This window comes from Sander vitreus, chromosome 7 (assembly GCF_031162955.1).
Source record: "Sander vitreus isolate 19-12246 chromosome 7, sanVit1, whole genome shotgun sequence".
NCBI lineage: Eukaryota > Metazoa > Chordata > Actinopteri > Perciformes > Percidae > Sander > Sander vitreus.
In genome coordinates, this window is record NC_135861.1 from 6,048,378 (window position 1) to 6,066,788 (window position 18,411).

Sequence of the window (18,411 nt, forward strand, 5' to 3'; positions counted from 1 at the left end):
AGGCATGGGCCAGTATACGATTCTGACGGTATGATAACCTTCAGGACAAATGTCACAGTATTGCAATTACAGCTTTAAAATGTATAATTTTTTTTTTAAATATCTGGGTAAAAAAAAACCAATAACTTTTTTCCATTGAACACAATGTATTTTACTTTTAAACACACTGCACACTGGCAAGGAGACGGATTACTAAACTGCAGTTTCTCTCCTCGACCACTCATAAAAAACAGCTCATACCTTAGGAACAGCATGACGGAAAATATTAGTGGTTTTGAAACTGTGACTTTTTCAAACCGCGGTATACCTTGAAACCGGTAACCGGCCCAAACCTAATACTACCTGCAGACTGGAGTTTCTGAACTGGTCCAACGGGGTGAATGTGCATCGGCAGGTCCACGTTATACCATGTTGATAAGAGTAATAAATACTTGACAAATATCCCTTTTAGGTATATTTTGAACAGGTAAGAAAAGTGCGATTAAGTGGATTGATAGCAATATTTATGCACGTACTTATGCAGTGATTTTGTCTATGCCTTTTTGTATTCATATTACTGGATATCTTTGGTTTGATCGCAATTAACTATGGACAATCATGCAATTGATTCACGACTAAATATTTCAATAAATTGTCAGCTTTTTTTTTTTTTTAAAGTTGTCTTAAATACAACAGCATTATTTTCCTTTACAAACTAATATTTATTTTATGCGCGGTGATGGCGCAGTGGATATGACACATGCCTTTGGTGTGGGAGACCTGAGTTCAATTCCCACTGCCAACCAATGTGTCCCTGAGCAAGACACTTAACCTCTAGTTGCTCCAGTGGCGTGTGACCTCTGACATATATAGCAATTGTAAGTCGCTTTGGATAAAAGCGTCAGCTAAATGTGATGTTATGCCCCTAATACACGTAACTTCATTGTTCCTGTGCTCCTCTCCAGTACGAGTCTCTCTGCACAGTGAACAGCTCCTCCCTCATCTTGTGTCCGACTCCGGCAGTGGGTCCAGAGGCCAGGAGGGCCAGGGTCAGAGTTCATTTCCTGTTGGACAGCCTCCATTTTGACTTCAGCACCGTGGGGAATGAAGCCTTCAGCTATGAGCCCAACCCGCAGCTCTACCTGCTGAACCAGAACGATCCCAGCAAACCGTACCACCACAAACCGGGCAGCATCATCTCTGTCGAGGTGGGCGCCAACAACTTCACTTCTTTCTACTCCAAACTGTGTTTAAGAAATAGCCCCAGTGTATGAGCCAGTCTCCAGTGTTATAAGTATCAACACTGAGATACCTACTACCTCCTACATAGATAGTGAATATTGCAGTTTAACACCAACTAGAGCTTTCCAAATTTTGCTGTACAATTAATTGCCTCAGAAATAGTTGCGATTAACAATATAATTGTCTCTTTCAGTCAAATTTTAAAAAATATGAATTTATGTATTGCTAAAAATATATAACATGCTATAAAGTTTTGAATCAATCCCAGGATACATCTTTTGGTTATAGCACCAAGTCATGTGACCCAGATGATGTAATAACACAAGTACACTGCCTATGAAGTAAATCATGCCTCTTTATTATCATAAAACATTGTATTTCTTTTCTTAAATGAACATAAAATTGACAAAACCATCAACAGTCATACCCCCTGTAGACCTTAGCTAATGTAATCAATTCATTGCAGTTAAACAAAGAAACTGGGATTATTTAAAAAAAATATTGCGTTTAGACTAGGATGTAATAATCGTTACAGGCCTAACTCCAACAGGTCATGCTCTATGTCATGTTGTGTCTTTCCCCTCTAGGGAGAGGACCTGGATCTAGCCATCTACAAGCATGAGGTGGAGGCTCGGATCGGGGCGGGGGTGTGCTCGGTGAAGACCCTGACCCACAACCACTTGTACTGTGAACCCCCGGCTCAGCAGCCCTCAGTCACAGCCAGCAAGAAACAGGACGGCATGGACAGTCTGCCTGAGTTCACAGTGAGTAAATGTTACTGTGTGAACCCGGAGTTCATGTTGCACATTTACATTCAGTATGACCCCCGCGACCCGATACCGGATAAGCGGACGAAGATGGAAGGATGACCCTTCTGCAGCCCGGGGCTCTGGTTAGGTTAAGCGGTTGGAGAATAAAGGCCAATTTATGTTTCGGCGTTAAATCAACGCCGTGGGTAAGTACGTAGGTACTAGAGCCCGACCGATATATCGGCGGGCCGATATTATCAGCCAATATCAGGCATTTTCCAAACAATCGGTATCGGCATTAATAATGGCCAATTTTAATTTTTTTTATATTCATTCATCAGAATCATTCATAGTGACAAATGATTCAGATAATTGAATATTAAAAAAATAAAATAAAAACGGACAAAACACCCTTAAACCATGTTATGAGTGTTGCATAGTTTGTCCACCAGAGGGCGCTCTACAACGTCCCTGTTGGCAACACTCTTTCATTTTTTTTTTTTTGTTATTGTCTTTTTGTTCAAAGGACTTTAAGTTTCATATCTTAAGTTTGTATTTTTATACATTTTATTTATCAGAACTTTAATATATTTTGATGTTCCTCTGTTCTGTTGAGACAAAAAAACTAACTATTATTTTTAAACTGCATTATCATTATTTTAGTGAGGACTCATAAATGACTACAAATAACAAATGTTAAGGATATATATATATATCGGCCGATACATCTGATTTTGAAATCATCAAATATTTGTATTGGTATCGGCCTTAAAAATCCTTTATCGGTCGGGCTCTAGTAGGTACGTGGAGATACCGACCCTAGGCAGGACCCTACGCCATAGCCTGACGTGCAACTCTCAAGGAGAGGGTTAACTTTTCCTGCTACAGATTTCCGACCGTGGTCAGAAAGCACAGGGGAGATATTCCTTGGAGGGCATGTGTGTATGCTATTCTCTTAAAGAGATCGACGCACACACCAGTGCACAGGTATAAAGCATAAATCCCGCTTAAGGATTTTGGAGCAAATCAGATAAGAGGAACAACAGTGCATGATTGCATGCTTAACCATCACTTTGACCTTTTCTCCTTTCATTGTGTCAAAAAGTCTGTAACTGTGCTTTCCAGGTGAGAATGGGGAATCTAAACTTCTCTTTGGGCAGAGTGCAGTACGACAGCCAGGCCCAGTCTACATTTCCTCTGGAGGCTCAGGTGGGAGTCGGGGTTGGAGCCTCCATAGTGGCTCTCATTGTGCTCATCATAGTCCTCATATACAGGTAAACACTTTTAATTTAACTGACTTTCCGTACAGTCCTCAACAGGCTGCAATGTACAGTAGTTGGAATATGATTTTCAGTCATCCATGCTATTTCTTTCTTCCTAACATAGTGCTGCTTTATTTCTTTGCCTAAATGTTGTCTGCATCGTTGTCGTTTTGTCAGGAGGAAGAGCAAACAGGCCATGAGGGACTACAAGAAGGTGCAGATCCAGCTGGAAAACCTGGAGACCAGTGTGAGAGACCGCTGCAAGAAGGAGTTCACAGGTACAGGCCAAAGCTTCTAACTTTTAGACCAATAACATCCGATCAATAATTGTCCCAACATGTGGAAGATACTTTACACAAACTGAGGCCTCCTTTCCTTTTACCCTCCTTCAGACCTGATGACAGAGATGATGGACATGTCCAGTGATTTGGTGGGTTCAGGGATTCCCTTCCTGGATTACCGGGCATATGCCGAGCGCATTTTCTTCCCAGGCCACCGGGAGTCGCCCCTGAGACGAGATCTAGATGTCCCCGAGAGTCGAAGGCAGACCGTGGAGCAAGGGCTGGTTCAGCTGTCCAATCTGCTCAACAGTAAACTCTTTCTCACCAAGGTCAGCCAGCATGGCTTCCTTAATTAAACCGATGATTAAATAAAGGGTTTTGTTTTTTAAAGGTGCACTGAAGAGCCATTTACAACCACATTACACCCCGGGAACAGATTGTTATTGGGAAAGATCTTCGCATAAAAATTCCCATCCTTTTTCTCACTCATACAGTTCCATTAAATGTTTTTTTGTGTAGAAAGTGTAATACGGATTTTCAAGTACACTACATTTCCCAATAACTTGCTCTTACAGATAGATGAGGCACTTTTTCTTGACATCTTCTTGTCTTCGTTGTGTCTCCAGTTTATTCACACTCTGGAGGTCCAGCGGACATTCTCCCCAAGGGACCGGGCCTACGTGGCCTCTCTGCTGACTGTAGCCCTGCATGGTAAACTGGAGTACTTCACAGACATCCTGAAGACACTGCTCAACGACCTAGTGGAACAGTATGTGGCCAAGAACCCCAAACTCATGCTGAGGAGGTGAGGGTAAAGTCCATTGGTCAGTTTATCAAGGTATCTTTAGCACAGGTGCTTTCTTCATCCATACATTGTCTGTTTACTTTTCATTCTCCAGAACGGAATCGGTGGTTGAGAAGCTTTTGACAAACTGGATGTCCATCTGTCTGTTTACCTTTCTGAGGGTATGTACTCATATGTTTCACCCGACCAGAGATCAGTGAGTATTGAGTTTGTAGTGAGTAGTGAGTAGTGAGTTTTATTTAATTAAGTAAAAGAAAGAAAAAAAAGCAAACATTTGAGTAAATACACACAAAAAGCAAAAACAACTTTGTGTAACATAACAATTATATATTTTATCTTATTTACTCCTGTATATTATGTCCTACTTAAAGCTATCGTGCGTAGTTTCTGTCGCCCCCCATGAGGAATTCTAAGTAATGACAACAAAACTGTTGGCGAGTCCACATGATACAAGCCTTCCGTGATCGTGCACCCCCTCCACCCCTCCTCCACACAGTTGCAAGTAGCCAAGGAGGACACGGAGGATTAAAAAAAAACATGATGCACTCTTCAGAAGAGGTCATTATCTTCACTCGAGTTTCTGCGCGAAGCGGACAACACCAGTTTCTGAACATAGCCAAACTGAGAAATACAGAGAGAGATGTGTGGAGCTGATAGTCTTAATTAACTTTTGTAGCAACTCATTTGGCAATGGCGTGAATGTAACGGACGTTCGTTGATATCAAAAAGTTACGCACTAAAGCTTTCATCTTGCAACTTTGTCGCTGCATTTTTTCCACAAGAATTAATACTATTACTATATTATATAATGCGCATGATATGTTTTAAATGGAAAGTGTTTTTAATTTTGTATGGCGTAGACTATGATGTTTATTCTCTGCACCTGGATCATAACATTTGATGCCATAACTCCTTTGTGGATTTGCCGGGCCAGGGACTGCTGATGAAATTAAGCTGTTGAGCTAATTCTGGGACAAACGATGTCCAAATAAACAAAAAAATAAAATATACAAATGACCAATCCGTTGAGTTAGAAACACTTTTTCAACATTGAAGCCAGAACAAATGCCATTCAGTTCATCCTCCACTGACAGGGTGTCCAATCCTGGCTGCTCAGAAGAACAGGGGAGCACACGGTCAGGACACTGACTGAATGAATGACTCTTAATAAAATTCTTCAGTGTTAGGATGTTGTTGACCTTCCATTTTTCTGCTTGGCCAGGAATCAGCAGGGGAGTCCTTCTACATGCTGTTCAGAGCAATAAAGCACCAGGTGGACAAGGGACCTGTGGACGCTGTGACAGGAAAAGCCAAGTACACACTGAATGACAACAGGCTGCTTCGAGAGGACGTGGAGTACCGCACGCTGGTCAGAACATGCATACAGTAGATACAATATACAGTATATTAACACAGGCAGGGTTATGTCAGATTTATGACAATACAATCAAGGATTGTTTTCCCATGTTTTTAATGCATTACGTTTGTGTAGTTGGTACCCTTCTTTTAGTACTATTGATGCCACCTGTAAAAGTTCTTGTGTTTGAACAATTTGTAAAATATATCACTAACTTTGTGCTGGATAATGTCAGTTTTGAAGAACATGCTTTACGTTGAATTACTCTTGTTTTATATTAAGTGGGATTCAAATGAAACTTTTTCCATTATTACTCCATGGGCCCTATCTTGCACACGGCACAGCGGGCGCAAACCCAACGCAAGTGTCTTTGCTAGTTTATGGAATTTCCCATCCATTGCCCACGCCGTTTGAATAGCAAATGCACCTGCGTCCATCTGTGCGCCCATGGGCGTGCTGGTCTTACAGGGAGGTGTGTTCAGGTGCTTTCTTGGCGTATTGCTATCTTGAGGCAGCGGAAGGTGATCGCGCCATTGACCAACAAAAACCTGGTCTAAAGCATTTCATTGTTATTTTAACGTCTGCTTCACCTCGTGGAGTTTCGGTGGCATAGTGCTCGTCATGACCGAAAGAACGAGGTCCAGGGTACAAGCGGCCAAAACGGGTTTCCTCAGGAGGGTGGCTGGCGTCTCCCTTAGAGATAGGGTGAGGAGCTCAGAGTAGAGCCGCTGCTCCTTCGCGTAGAAAGGAGCCAGTTGAGGTGGTTCGGGCATCTGGTAAGGATGCCCTCCCTGGGCACCTCCCTAAGGAGGTGTTCCAGGCATGTCCAGCTGGGAGGAGGCCTCGGGGAAGACCCAGGACTAGGTGGAGGGATTATATCTCCAACCTGGCCTGGGAACGCCTCGGGATCCCCCAGTCGGAGGTGGTTAAAGTGGCTCTGGAAAGGGAAGTTTGGGGTCCCCTGCTGGAGCTGCTCTCCCCGCGACCCGATACCGGAGAAGCGGACGAAGATGGATGGATGGCGTGCTAGTGCCATATATGATCTGCTCGCACGCTTTCACTTCACTTCATGCACTAGCAGATCAGTTACTTCTCCTGGAAACCTCTCCTTCCTGCTTAGCAAATCTGCCATCATCATAGCAATGCGCCAAGGTACAAACGCGCCTGGCTTTTAAAGGGAATGGGAGATGACACTCTGATTGGTTTATTGCTTGCCCAAAACACACCTATGATTAATTAAGACACTAAGTACAACCCTTTTGGACAATGCGGCTGGCGCACGGACCCTTTTTTCTGCCGTAAAACAAGCAAAAGTGGATTTGTACACGCCCTAAACGCACTTGTGCCAGTCGCTTCCCGCCGTGCACTAAGTTTTTCTTTCCAAATTCAAATTTGAAAGACTAAATTAAGATGACAAGTTTTACTCAAACCATTATGGACAACTGCACACACTTGAACACTTCTCCACAATATAAAATCCTGCATAGCAGCATTCCAATATTTCCACCAATAATCAGCCCTCCCGTTCATCTGTCCAGACCCTGAATGTTGTGATGCCAGCTGCCTCCGTCAGCGGAGGCGCTACCACTCAGACGGTACCGGCCAAAGTCCTGGACTGTGACACCATCACCCAAGTGAAAGAGAAACTTCTGGAACAAACCTGGAAGGGAACCTCCTTTTCCCAGAGACCACACATTGACTCATTACATCTTGGTAAATCCAGTTTCTTTCACAAAACCACGCTTCTCTTAAGACTGTAAGTAATGATGTGGGCTGTTGGTCAGATAGAGCACTTGATCACGATAACTAGTGGGCTAGTTTCCATTTTGACTGCGAATATTCAAGCACAGGACTTTTCTACAGTCGTAGCTACAAATGCCACACAGCAAACATTTATTCTGCACAAATCCTGCTTTAAAACTGCAGGCAATCCATTTGTTGATATTACAAAGTAGGATTAGACAATTCAAACGCAAACGGTTAAATCTTTTGATCAAAGAGTTTCCAGGCCTTTCCGTGTGCACCCGGATTACCAAGAGAGATGAAAACCATTTCCTCACGTGTCTTATATGTTGTAGTATTCTTGAAAAAAACAGTAGCATGGGGGTAACATAAAAAAATGTTTTTCCTCCAGAGTGGCGTTCAGGTGTTGCAGGTCACCTGATCCTATCAGATGAGGACCTGACATCCGTAGTCCAAGGTTTATGGAAGCGCCTTAATACACTGCAACACTACAAGGTAAGTGCAAGTCAAACCAACACTAACATACTTACACATATAAAACGTGCATGTTGATTTTTTAGGCAGGAAGTGTGACAGTTGTGATACGACACAATTCAATCAGGAGAGCCTTTATTGCAAATTTGTATACGTACATATGCATAATATGAAATGTACAGAGTCTTTGGAGATTAGACTCCATCATTATAAAAATAATTTTAAAGGGGTAGAGAAGCCAAAGCATATGGTGGTGGTGGTAAAGGAGCCCGAAGACCGGACCGAAGGAGCCGACGGGACCCAGGGTGCCGTGGGTGACAATGACTGGAGGTGGAAGGGGGGGGGGGGGGTTGCACACTTTGCCTGAAATGAAGACTTGACAGCAGCAGAGAGAAGAACAGAATTAAAGCAGGGATGCCATGCTGTGATTGGCTCGTGAAATTCATGGCCAATTCTGGTTGGTTTAACTGAAAAGTGAACGCCTCGAAACAGCTGATCAGGTTTAGGAAGAGAGACAGGCGGATGAAGTATAGACGTCTTCCTCAAAGAATTTACGCTGAGCTTCATTTGCAGGTTCCTGATGGAGCAACGGTCGCCCTCGTCCCCAGGAACAACAAAAATCACCTCCACGACAGCCACGATTACATGCCTGGAGAAAGTGAGTCTTGTGCTCTTTTGTTGTGGATTGTACACACACTAGGGATTTACACAAATACGTTATTCAGATACGAACAGATACGCAACGGAACGTCTCGTAGACAAAGTGGCATGACAGCGGGGTTCAGCCATACTAACTCTTCATCAGTCCTAAAAAGTGCTTGGATTAAGCTTGACTTATTTTGCACAGATGTTATCCTTACCTCATGACCTGATCTGATATTGAAGCCTGCACTCTGCATTGCTTAACAAGAGAGGAGTATGAGGAGCTGAATTTTTTTAGGCTTAAACTACATGTAAGATGGCCAAAAGATCTTTTCAGATTTTGTTCAATACCTTTCTCATATGTTAGACTTTAGTCCAGTTTTACATTCATCTGGGAATCCTCATATAATATATACAAGCTCCAGTTTTTAAAGAAAAGTCATGCAATATAGCCCAATGCAATTCTGACATATTTATCCATACAATTAGCATTTACACAGTTTAGCCTTGTTTGTTTTTCCATTTTTAGGGTGGGATTTAAATACAAATCAGGCTTTATTATTTTCAGAATTTAAGATCGCAAATTATGCTCATTTTCATTGAGTGTTGACATTTTTTTAACAACTTCTCCTAAACACACACTGCTATCCAGATGTCTTTAATGTGTGCATGGGCAGCTGTATCCAGATGTAACTACTGGATAAGTGAAGCTGCACAGAGTTTAAATAACCAGGGGAGGTCGCTGTTTGACTTAGTATGTGTTATGTTGCACTGGATAGTATAAAGTGGGAAGCTGAGAGTCAGCAATAAAGGTAGTCATCACAGTAACATCACAGAAATAGGCAAAACTATTGAATATAGCTACTGTATTTATCTGGACCATCATCTGCTGTTATATTTGTGATCAGAATCTACGTTTGCAGCCAAAGAAATGTCAAAACACTGAAATTCCCTAAACCAGAGAAAACCACTCAGCCGGTTATCTCAGGATCCTTGCCTTTGTTCAGAGCTTTAATAATACCTTGTTTAGTATTTTTTAGCTTGCAGCCATATATATTTCACAGCCAATATACTCATTTGACTGTTGTCCCCTCCTACCAGAGACCCCTATGCTGGATGATGTGGAGGAGGGAGGAGTGAGGCTTTGGCATCTGGTGAAAGCTAGTGAGGAGTCGGAGCTGCCCAAGCACAGGAGAGGTAGTCTGAGGGAGAGGGGCGGCGAGAGGGCCAAGGCTATCCCCGAGATCTACCTCACACGACTGCTCTCCATGAAGGTAAAACAGATTAGATGGTATCCATCAAGCAGGGGCTCAAGCACTCATATTTGAAAATGTTTTGCATCCACATTCTTTTACTGAAATGATCCAAAAATGTAGTTTGTTACAGAGCAACAGTATTGAACTTTGTGTTGCCTCCAGGCAGCAAAGTAGGCAACTGGGATCAGCCTGTTTAGTTTTCCCGTTGTGGATTCTCCCCGGTAGATACACAGAGTATGAAGTGAGTCAGCATGAGATTTTACAGACCAGCAGAGGAACTAAGTCCCACCAAAACCGCGCCCCAGAGCACCAATGGCCAGCGAAATAAATAAACAGATAATATATAATAATAACAATGATAATAATTAGGGCTGCAAATCACAAGTTTTATCACGATACAACATTACACTGATTCTTTGGACAACGATACGATATTTGCTGATAGCTTAAATTCTGTCACGATACGAGTCGATTCAGGGGCCTGCGATCGATACGAGACAATGTCCTCCACGCCCGTTTAACAAACTTACATTCATAGCAACTCAAAAACAGCAACTAAAATATGATTTGAAAATGTTCTAACTGAGCTCTTCTAGACATTTAAATTTAAAAAAAACAAACTATTGTTTTTAATAGACTAAAAATATAGCGGGAATCTAAAATGAAGGGAAATCTTACAGACATTATGTATCGATATTTTCACTTTGCATCGATAATGGATCGTGGATCATTGAATCAATGTACTGATCCAGGTCGCTGTATCCTTACACCCCTAATAATAATAATAATAATAATAATAAAGATGATGACGACTTCAACTACGTTGTCGAAGTCGACAACGATGATGATGGATAGATCTGGTTCATTTATCGCTTTCTCTTCATCTGCTCCGTCTCAGGGCACACTGCAGAAGTTTGTGGATGATTTATTCACGGCGATCCTCAGCACCAGTCGCCCTGTACCTCTGGCCGTCAAATACTTTTTCGACTTGTTGGATGAGCAGGCTCTGCAGCACAACATCACGGACCCTGAAACCATCCACATCTGGAAAACCAACAGGTAACTGGCCAGCAGCAGCTTAGCAATAGATTTGGATGTTAGGAGGCAGGGTTAGAATCCAGAACTGGTCACTTCTAGAAGGCCAACTTCCGGCGGGCCGACATACTGTATGACCTATGAGTTCTAAACACAGTTCAGGGCACATTTCATCCAAAGGTTTAAGAACCTCTTGTGTCAGTAAAGCTTACCCACACAGAACATATGGGCAGCAGCTGATCGCACGGTTTTACTATGACCTGATGTTAAAGGACAATTCCGGCGCAAATTGAACCTAGGGGTTAATAACATATGTGTACCGAGTCGAACGTTCTCTGGGATCTGTTTTCATGCTAATCAAATGTGTCTCTAGCTTTAAACAAGCTACTGCAAACCGGGGGTTAGCTGCTAACGCTAGCTTTCGGGGCACAGGGTAAATCACTATTTGATACCACTAAAAAGGCTCAAAATAGCACCACACTTCAACGGTAGCATAATGAGGGTCCCTACATGCAAACTGAAGCATTGAGAACTTTGTAAGTACTCGAATCACGAACGCCGTGTTTGAGCTATGTTACTGGTTGCACGGCGTTCATCGTTCGACTGGTCATGACTGTTATCCAAGATGGCGGCCGCATGTAAACATTAACGCTACTGTCTTTATAATCTATCTTTGTAATAAACTGTCTGTACACTTACAAAGTTCTCAATGCTTCGGTTTGTATGTATGGACCCTGTTAATACGCTGCATATATCTATATTATTCTTACTACTAATATAATGTCACTGCTACTACATTGCACATATCTGTACATGTTGTTCATACATTGTTCATATTACATAGCCATATTTATTCTGCTCTTATAACACTGCAATATATTTCTTGTCCTGCCTATGCACCACCTGTCTATACTTTATATATCACATTGCACTTTTCTGCTTTTTTTCCACTTCTGGTTGGACGCAAACTGCATTTCGTTGTCTTTGTACTTGTACTCTGCACAATGACAATAAAGTTGAATCTAATCTAATCTACTTTCTTGTCTTGCCAAACAGTTTACCGCTGCGCTTCTGGATCAATATCCTAAAGAACCCACAGTTCATCTTTGACGTGCAGACCTCAGACCACGTGGATGCTGTGCTGTCCGTCATCGCCCAGACCTTTATGGATTCCTGCACCATCGCTGACCACAAACTGGGACGGGTGAGCTTATCACTTTAGGGCACTGCCAATGTTATAGAACAGTATTATTCTATACCACTGTGGCTCTGCTTTAAATAAACAAATCCAAAAACACTATGCTAGCACAATAGGGTGAAATGATATCACCGTACTATACAGTAGTACAATAATATGACTATATACAGTACATTCACGTCACGACGACATTTTAAATTTGATTCTTTTCCCTAGAGTCGAGATATATATATATATATATATATATATATATATTTTTTTTTTTTACCAATGATTCACCTAAACATACGGTACCGCTGACTGTGACTACATCATATCCGTTTCCAGCTAAATGGAGCAAAAGCAGAAAATGCAGAAAATCATGTTAAGTTCTTCTTCACAAATGAAATAAATGTCAGACTGACTACCTGACATGTGATTAACAATTAGTTTTTAGAAATGTCTCATGATATATTGTCTCTGAGGTGTATTATTCAACTTTTGTTTTTGTTAAAGAAGGAAAAGAAAATCGCAATACTCAATACTATCGAATCGCAATACTTCCTAACCCTCATTTTTATACATGGATGAAAACACAAATAATACAAATCATCTGATAATGGGCCCTCAAGCTGTGGTTCTCACCTGAAGCATTACATTGACAAAGCTCTATATTACCTGTTTTATGTGATATTCAGGACTTGTTTCTCCGTTTGTCTCCACAGGACTCTCCCATCAACAAGTTGCTGTACGCCAGAGACATCCCGCGCTACAAACAGATGGTGGAGAGGTAAGAATATGGCAGCCGGTTGCCACACTGACCCCAGGCATAAAACACATTCTGGAGGAGAGCGGAGGGAGGGAAGGAAGGAGAGACGGAGGCCTCGGACAATCTGTCAGCGGCAGACAGAGGGTAGACTAAGCCTGCCAGGCTTCCATGCATGGATGGACTGAGAGCAGACTGCTGCACTTACTACTGTCTGCTGCACATTAAACTCTGCAGATTACACTGCTGATGTTTTAAAGCTTAGCTTGACAAGATTCTTCTGTAACAAATATGTTTTATAAGCCTAATTAGTCTTATCTAAATTAAAATAAGGATAAACGCTGCAGAAAACTCTGTTTCCGTTCATATTTCCCCCCAGCGACATGCTCTATAGATTCATCCTATTTCCCCATATATAATTAAACAGAAATCTTTTAGGGATGGCTGATGATTGCTGGCTTATAGAGTAACTTAACAACAAATGTAATGCCCGTTTTTGCTGAGCTACAGTACTTTAACGTCTCACCGTACTGCAGTGATATAGAAGTGTACTCAAAGTGTGGTCAGTACACCCTGACATCACTGCTGGGGGGTGTCTGATGTGCAACCAGAGGAGGTCAGTATAATAAGGCTTTTCACTTCAGTAATTCTTGCCAAAAGTTAGTCGTAGAGGCAAAATAAATTCTGTCCAGAGCAGCTGTATAACTATATGTAAAGTATTAACCTCAATACAGCACATATACAGTATTTCAATGTATTCATGTTAATCTGTTTCATTAACCGCCCAGACACATACATTTGCACTGTTAAACTTTGGTTCTAGTTCATATTCTAATCAATATTTTCCACCAAAACAAGTTCCTTCCGGCAGCTCCGTGCGGAACTTAGCGCCGCCCATGACGAATGTGATTGGTTCAAAGAAATGCCAAAAAACCAGAGCACGTTTTTTTCTCAAATCCCGGAATGCTGTGTGGACTAGCCAAACAGCGCATCTTCCGCAGCGCTGTGGAGGAAGGTCTGGCAATGCGAGACTAAAAGCAACCGTTAGCTCTAGTGATGCAGCGATGTTTGTCTGTCTGACTCCCCTGAGTTTGGCTTTAAGATAAATACTGTTATGTAGTTTGAATTATGGCAGTTTAACATCAGTTGGTCTGTACATACTGTACATGGTCTTTATGCAGTCTGCTCTCAGGATGAGGTCAAGTTAAAACAAACTCATTTTATTTAATTTGTCACAAACACACAGTACAATGTAGTGAAATTCAATGACTGCATTTTAACAGGTTAAAATGTGGACAGCTATACATACAGCATCCGGGAAACTGGGGGGTTCAGTGTCTTGTGGGGTGACTACTCTCTGAGCCACAAGCCACAACCCCCTAAAAGAAATACCACCCCGAAGGAATTCAAGACACTTGAGGCATCAAATTCCATTACATTTAAAACATGTGTAGGGTATTTACTTCAAGGCAATATTATAAAGGAATAGAAAGAGTATACAGTATGTTATCTTTGTTTCCACCTATTATTCCATGCTGTTCTTTCTTTCTTTTCCTCCTCTCTCTCCCCAGGTACTATGGAGACATCCGTCAGACCATCTCCGCCAGTGACCAGGAGATGAACTCAGCTCTAGCAGAACTCTCTCGTGTAGGTTACCTGCTCTTGTTTTCTCATTTTGCAAAAATATATATATATATTTTTTTTTTTTCGTAAGGTTGAACACATTACATGTCCTGGAAGTTTTCCATCTGGGTGGGTGCCTAACAAGCTTGAGTTTGAAATAAAATATGAATGGCAACCAATGCAGTTTCTGTCAGCCTCCACCCCCCCCCCCTGCCGTTTCTTCACTTCTCTTGTTTTTACTCTCACAAAACAGAATTATGCTGCTGAGGTCAACTGCCTTGTGGCTTTACATGAGCTGTACAAGTACATCAACAAATACTACGATCAAGTGAGTATAAGGAAAGTACATGAACACTGATGAGTGCTATGTTGTGCTGTGGTTCAGATGCATCTTGAGTACATGTACAAATAATCAAATCTCTGAGTGCTGAAAATACAGTACCACTGTAGGTGAATATTAATTTATAAAAGACATAAGCCCCGCCCCCAATAGTCACCATCGTGTGCTGTGTGGTATTTCCAAATGGTTCAATCTTAGTTTCATCAGTCCGCAAAACATTTAGTCAATACCGCTTACGGAGTGTCAATGTGCTCTTTTGCAAACTTCATTGCATGCAGCAATGTTCTTTTTAGTAAGCAGTGGTTTCCTTCGTGGTGTCCTGCCATAGATACCCTGCTTGTTCAGTGTTGCGTTCAGTGCGTATTGTAGACTCATGAACAGAGATGTTAGCCAGTTCCAGTGATGCCTTCAAATCTTTGGCTGTCATTCGGGATTGCTTCTTGACCTCATTGAGTCTTCATTTTGCTCTTGGTGTCATTTTGACTGGGCGCCCACTTCTTGGTAGAGTAGCAACAGTCCCAAAGTGTCTCCATTTGTAGATTGTTTGCCTAACTGTAGACTGGTGAATTTCTAAGGTCTTTGAAATAACTTTGTAACCCTTGCCAGCTTTATGTAAATCAACAATTGTTGATTGTAGATCCTCTGAAAGCTCTTCTTGGCTAGGCATGGCTCACATAAGCGTGTTCTTCTTGTGAAGAGCAAACTCCCAAAGTTTGAGGGGTTTTTATCAGTCAAAGTAGCTGTAGTCCACACCTCCAAACTCATTATCTTTACGAGACTCCAGGTGTGCTAAAACCAGATTCCATTTAGCTTTTTTGAGGTCATTAACTCAAGGGTTCACATACTTTTTCCACAAGCACTATGAGGTTTTTTTGGTTGTTCTCAACAAAGACATGAAAGCTAAAAAAAATGTTGTGTTATTATTTTAGACACGTTACGTTTGTCAATACCCTTGACTAAGATGAAGATCAGATCACATTTTATGACAAATTTATTCAGAAAACCATGAGGTTCACATATTTTTTCTTGCCACTGTTCATTATGTGTTTTTTGGCCTTGGCCTTATCACACAGTGGGTAGTAAACTAGCCAGGAATGCTAGTAATTGCAGCTCATGTTAGGCCAGACAAAAATTTAAGTTTAATCCATTCTGTACATTTTTGTTCTCGTGTTTTTGGTTTTGGTAAGCTAAAAAATGACACCACCCTCCAAAATCTTTAAATACAGAGTATCACTCCTACTAGAGCCTCATGCACACCACTTCGGCATTTAGAGAAAACTACAGCTTGACAAATCTGATGTGCCTAGTTACAGTTGCTAAGCTATGGTTGGACAATTGCTGTTCAGGGGAGGGGTTTAGCAAATGGTCAATTACATATGTTCTAATTGAGATATATATATATATATATCACTCAAATTCCCTTAGCCCTAATTTTCACTTACAAAAGGATAAGCTCTTTAAGGTAATTACACAATATTCCAAATCCATATTGTAATGATTTTCACACATTCTTTCCATTATCCGTCAGATTATCACAGCCCTGGAAGAGGACTCCACAGCCCAGAAGATGCAGCTTGGTTACAGGCTCCAACAGATAGCTGCTGCTGTAGAAAACAAAGTCACAGACCTATGACCCAAAGGACGAGAGTTTTTTTTTTCTTCTTCTTTCTTTAACCTGGAAAAGAGGACAATAATGGGAGAAGAGTCTGTCTCCTGGAGGAAAAAAGTATTTTCTTTTTTGTTTTAAGACAAAGGAGGACAGGAATCATTGTGACACATACTGTGATTTCCATCATTTTAAAAAGAGAGATTTTTAATGAAGGGAGAAATTATCTTTAAGGGATCACTGCCACTGGCCATGTTTCCTTTTCCGTATCCAGGGGCTGCGGTACGACTCCCTTGACATTTCCACAGGTCCTAACACTGGGAGGAAAGTGACACTGCTCTGCAGGGAAACAACAAGAAATTGTGAAATGAAGCACATTGTGTCCCATGTTGCATTCAAACTAAAGGGACTACACTTTCTGTTTTTCCTCTGCGTCTACAGTACGTGTCTCAGTGGACTTAGTGGTTTTGTTGACAAACTGCACTGAACATTCCGGCAAGTTTACAGCTATACTCATTAGTCCTCTGCTCAAGAATGGATGCAGTGGGTGCGCTGGACAAGATAACAGTTGACGAGGAGGAGAAAGGAAAAGGAGAACTTTAATGTCGACAGCTGTGGAGTTTTCTACTACGTTATTTCAAAGTCTTACATAAAGGACAAACAGAAAACGGCAATGTGCTGTGGAGGCCTGAGCAACCGCTTAACGTATTCAAAGGATGTTTTCATACTGCCTTTAGCTTCCCTAAATCATTCTACCAAGTCTTAACTCTATGACGTTTAATTCGCTGTTATTGGACAGTTTGTCGTTCCGTTTCCCCGGATAGGCTTTCTTTTTTAAATTGTTTAAGCTTTGCAACGCCAGTTAATGTCCTTTTAATGCAATATATAGATGCTGCCTGTAGTTTAAACTGAAAACCAGTGTTTTTGTTGATTTTCGTTTGTTGAGGACGTAGTACATTAACACTCTCAACCTGCTTTCTTCTCCTGATGACCTACTGCTATTGGTAATGTTCCGCAGATGTTGATCATTTTTGCAAACAATTGTTTTTATATATATTACCCCAGACAATTAGGCAGAGGTACTTATAGCTAACTCATTAACCGATCCGTCCTCAAGAAAACCATGAAAGTAAGATCTTTACATATAGACAAAATCCATAACAGCACTACTGTAATCTGTAGTCATTTATTGAAAAAAAAAGGTGATCTTATCACTTATGAAAGACCAAGCCTGACTTATTAAAATATTAAATGCACACATATCTAAATAATGCACAAATGAATTTGTGCAGTGAGGAATATTTATGTTTTACTGCCACTCCAGTATTTATTTCCCTTCCCCCGTTTTCCATTTGTGTAACATGTTTTCTTCCACGGGACATTTTTTTATGTGTGATTGACCGTAACAGTTACTTCTCATATTTGTGCATTTCATAGATGTATTTAAATTGCTTTGACTTTCATTTGAGTCAGGTTTGACCTTCCATATGTCTAAGATATTTCTGCTAACGTATGCAGTATACACTATATTCCGTTTTTGGATTTACAATTTTTCCATGCTGTCAGTACGTGATTTGTTATCTCGTCCCCACTTTAATACACCAAAGTCCCATTTTGCAATTGAAATTAAATAACTGAAATTGTAACTCTTACTAAGAGCCTTTAATATTATGGGATTTTTCATGCTGAAGGAAATGGAGTAAACCACCGTCTCCACTGGATGGTTGTCAGAGCAGGATTGCTGCAAATTATCAGTTCTTCACACAAACCTTTTCACACCGACAGAGCTGCTGTGCCCTGATTCTAAGGCCTCCTGCACACTGCCTGCGTGGCGTGAGCGTGGCGTTTCTGTTGCGTGTCAGTTGCGTGCACTGCCGCTGCTAGCCTTATCTGTACACATGTACAGTCATGTGAAAAACATTAGGACACCCCTGCTAAAGTTGACTAAAAAGAGGAATAAAAAAATCATCTTTTGGAAATTGATCTTAATGCCTTAATTAAAAAAATGAGGAACAATCCGACCTTGAAGGACACCAATTATCTTTGTGAATGAATAATGTATCATAATAAAATA

The 18,411-nt window shown here is 41.2% G+C and overlaps 1 protein-coding gene across 1 annotated transcript in view; it reads left to right on the top strand.

The window, feature by feature from the left end:
• Positions 1 to 18,200, top strand: part of LOC144520558 (plexin-B1-like) — a 70,937-nt gene extending 52,737 nt beyond the window's left edge. Inside the window, exons 21-38 of the mRNA XM_078254341.1 lie at positions 945 to 1,187; positions 1,809 to 1,985; positions 3,096 to 3,244; positions 3,410 to 3,510; positions 3,625 to 3,842; positions 4,140 to 4,318; positions 4,413 to 4,479; positions 5,541 to 5,687; positions 7,214 to 7,388; positions 7,810 to 7,913; positions 8,466 to 8,550; positions 9,636 to 9,808; positions 10,689 to 10,849; positions 11,882 to 12,029; positions 12,728 to 12,792; positions 14,340 to 14,415; positions 14,645 to 14,719; positions 16,260 to 18,200. Coding sequence (XP_078110467.1) covers positions 945 to 1,187; positions 1,809 to 1,985; positions 3,096 to 3,244; positions 3,410 to 3,510; positions 3,625 to 3,842; positions 4,140 to 4,318; positions 4,413 to 4,479; positions 5,541 to 5,687; positions 7,214 to 7,388; positions 7,810 to 7,913; positions 8,466 to 8,550; positions 9,636 to 9,808; positions 10,689 to 10,849; positions 11,882 to 12,029; positions 12,728 to 12,792; positions 14,340 to 14,415; positions 14,645 to 14,719; positions 16,260 to 16,364 — 2,448 coding nt within the window. The 3' untranslated portion in view covers positions 16,365 to 18,200. The remainder of the gene's footprint in view (positions 1 to 944; positions 1,188 to 1,808; positions 1,986 to 3,095; positions 3,245 to 3,409; positions 3,511 to 3,624; positions 3,843 to 4,139; positions 4,319 to 4,412; positions 4,480 to 5,540; positions 5,688 to 7,213; positions 7,389 to 7,809; positions 7,914 to 8,465; positions 8,551 to 9,635; positions 9,809 to 10,688; positions 10,850 to 11,881; positions 12,030 to 12,727; positions 12,793 to 14,339; positions 14,416 to 14,644; positions 14,720 to 16,259) is intronic.
• Positions 18,201 to 18,411: the final 211 nt, after the last annotated feature.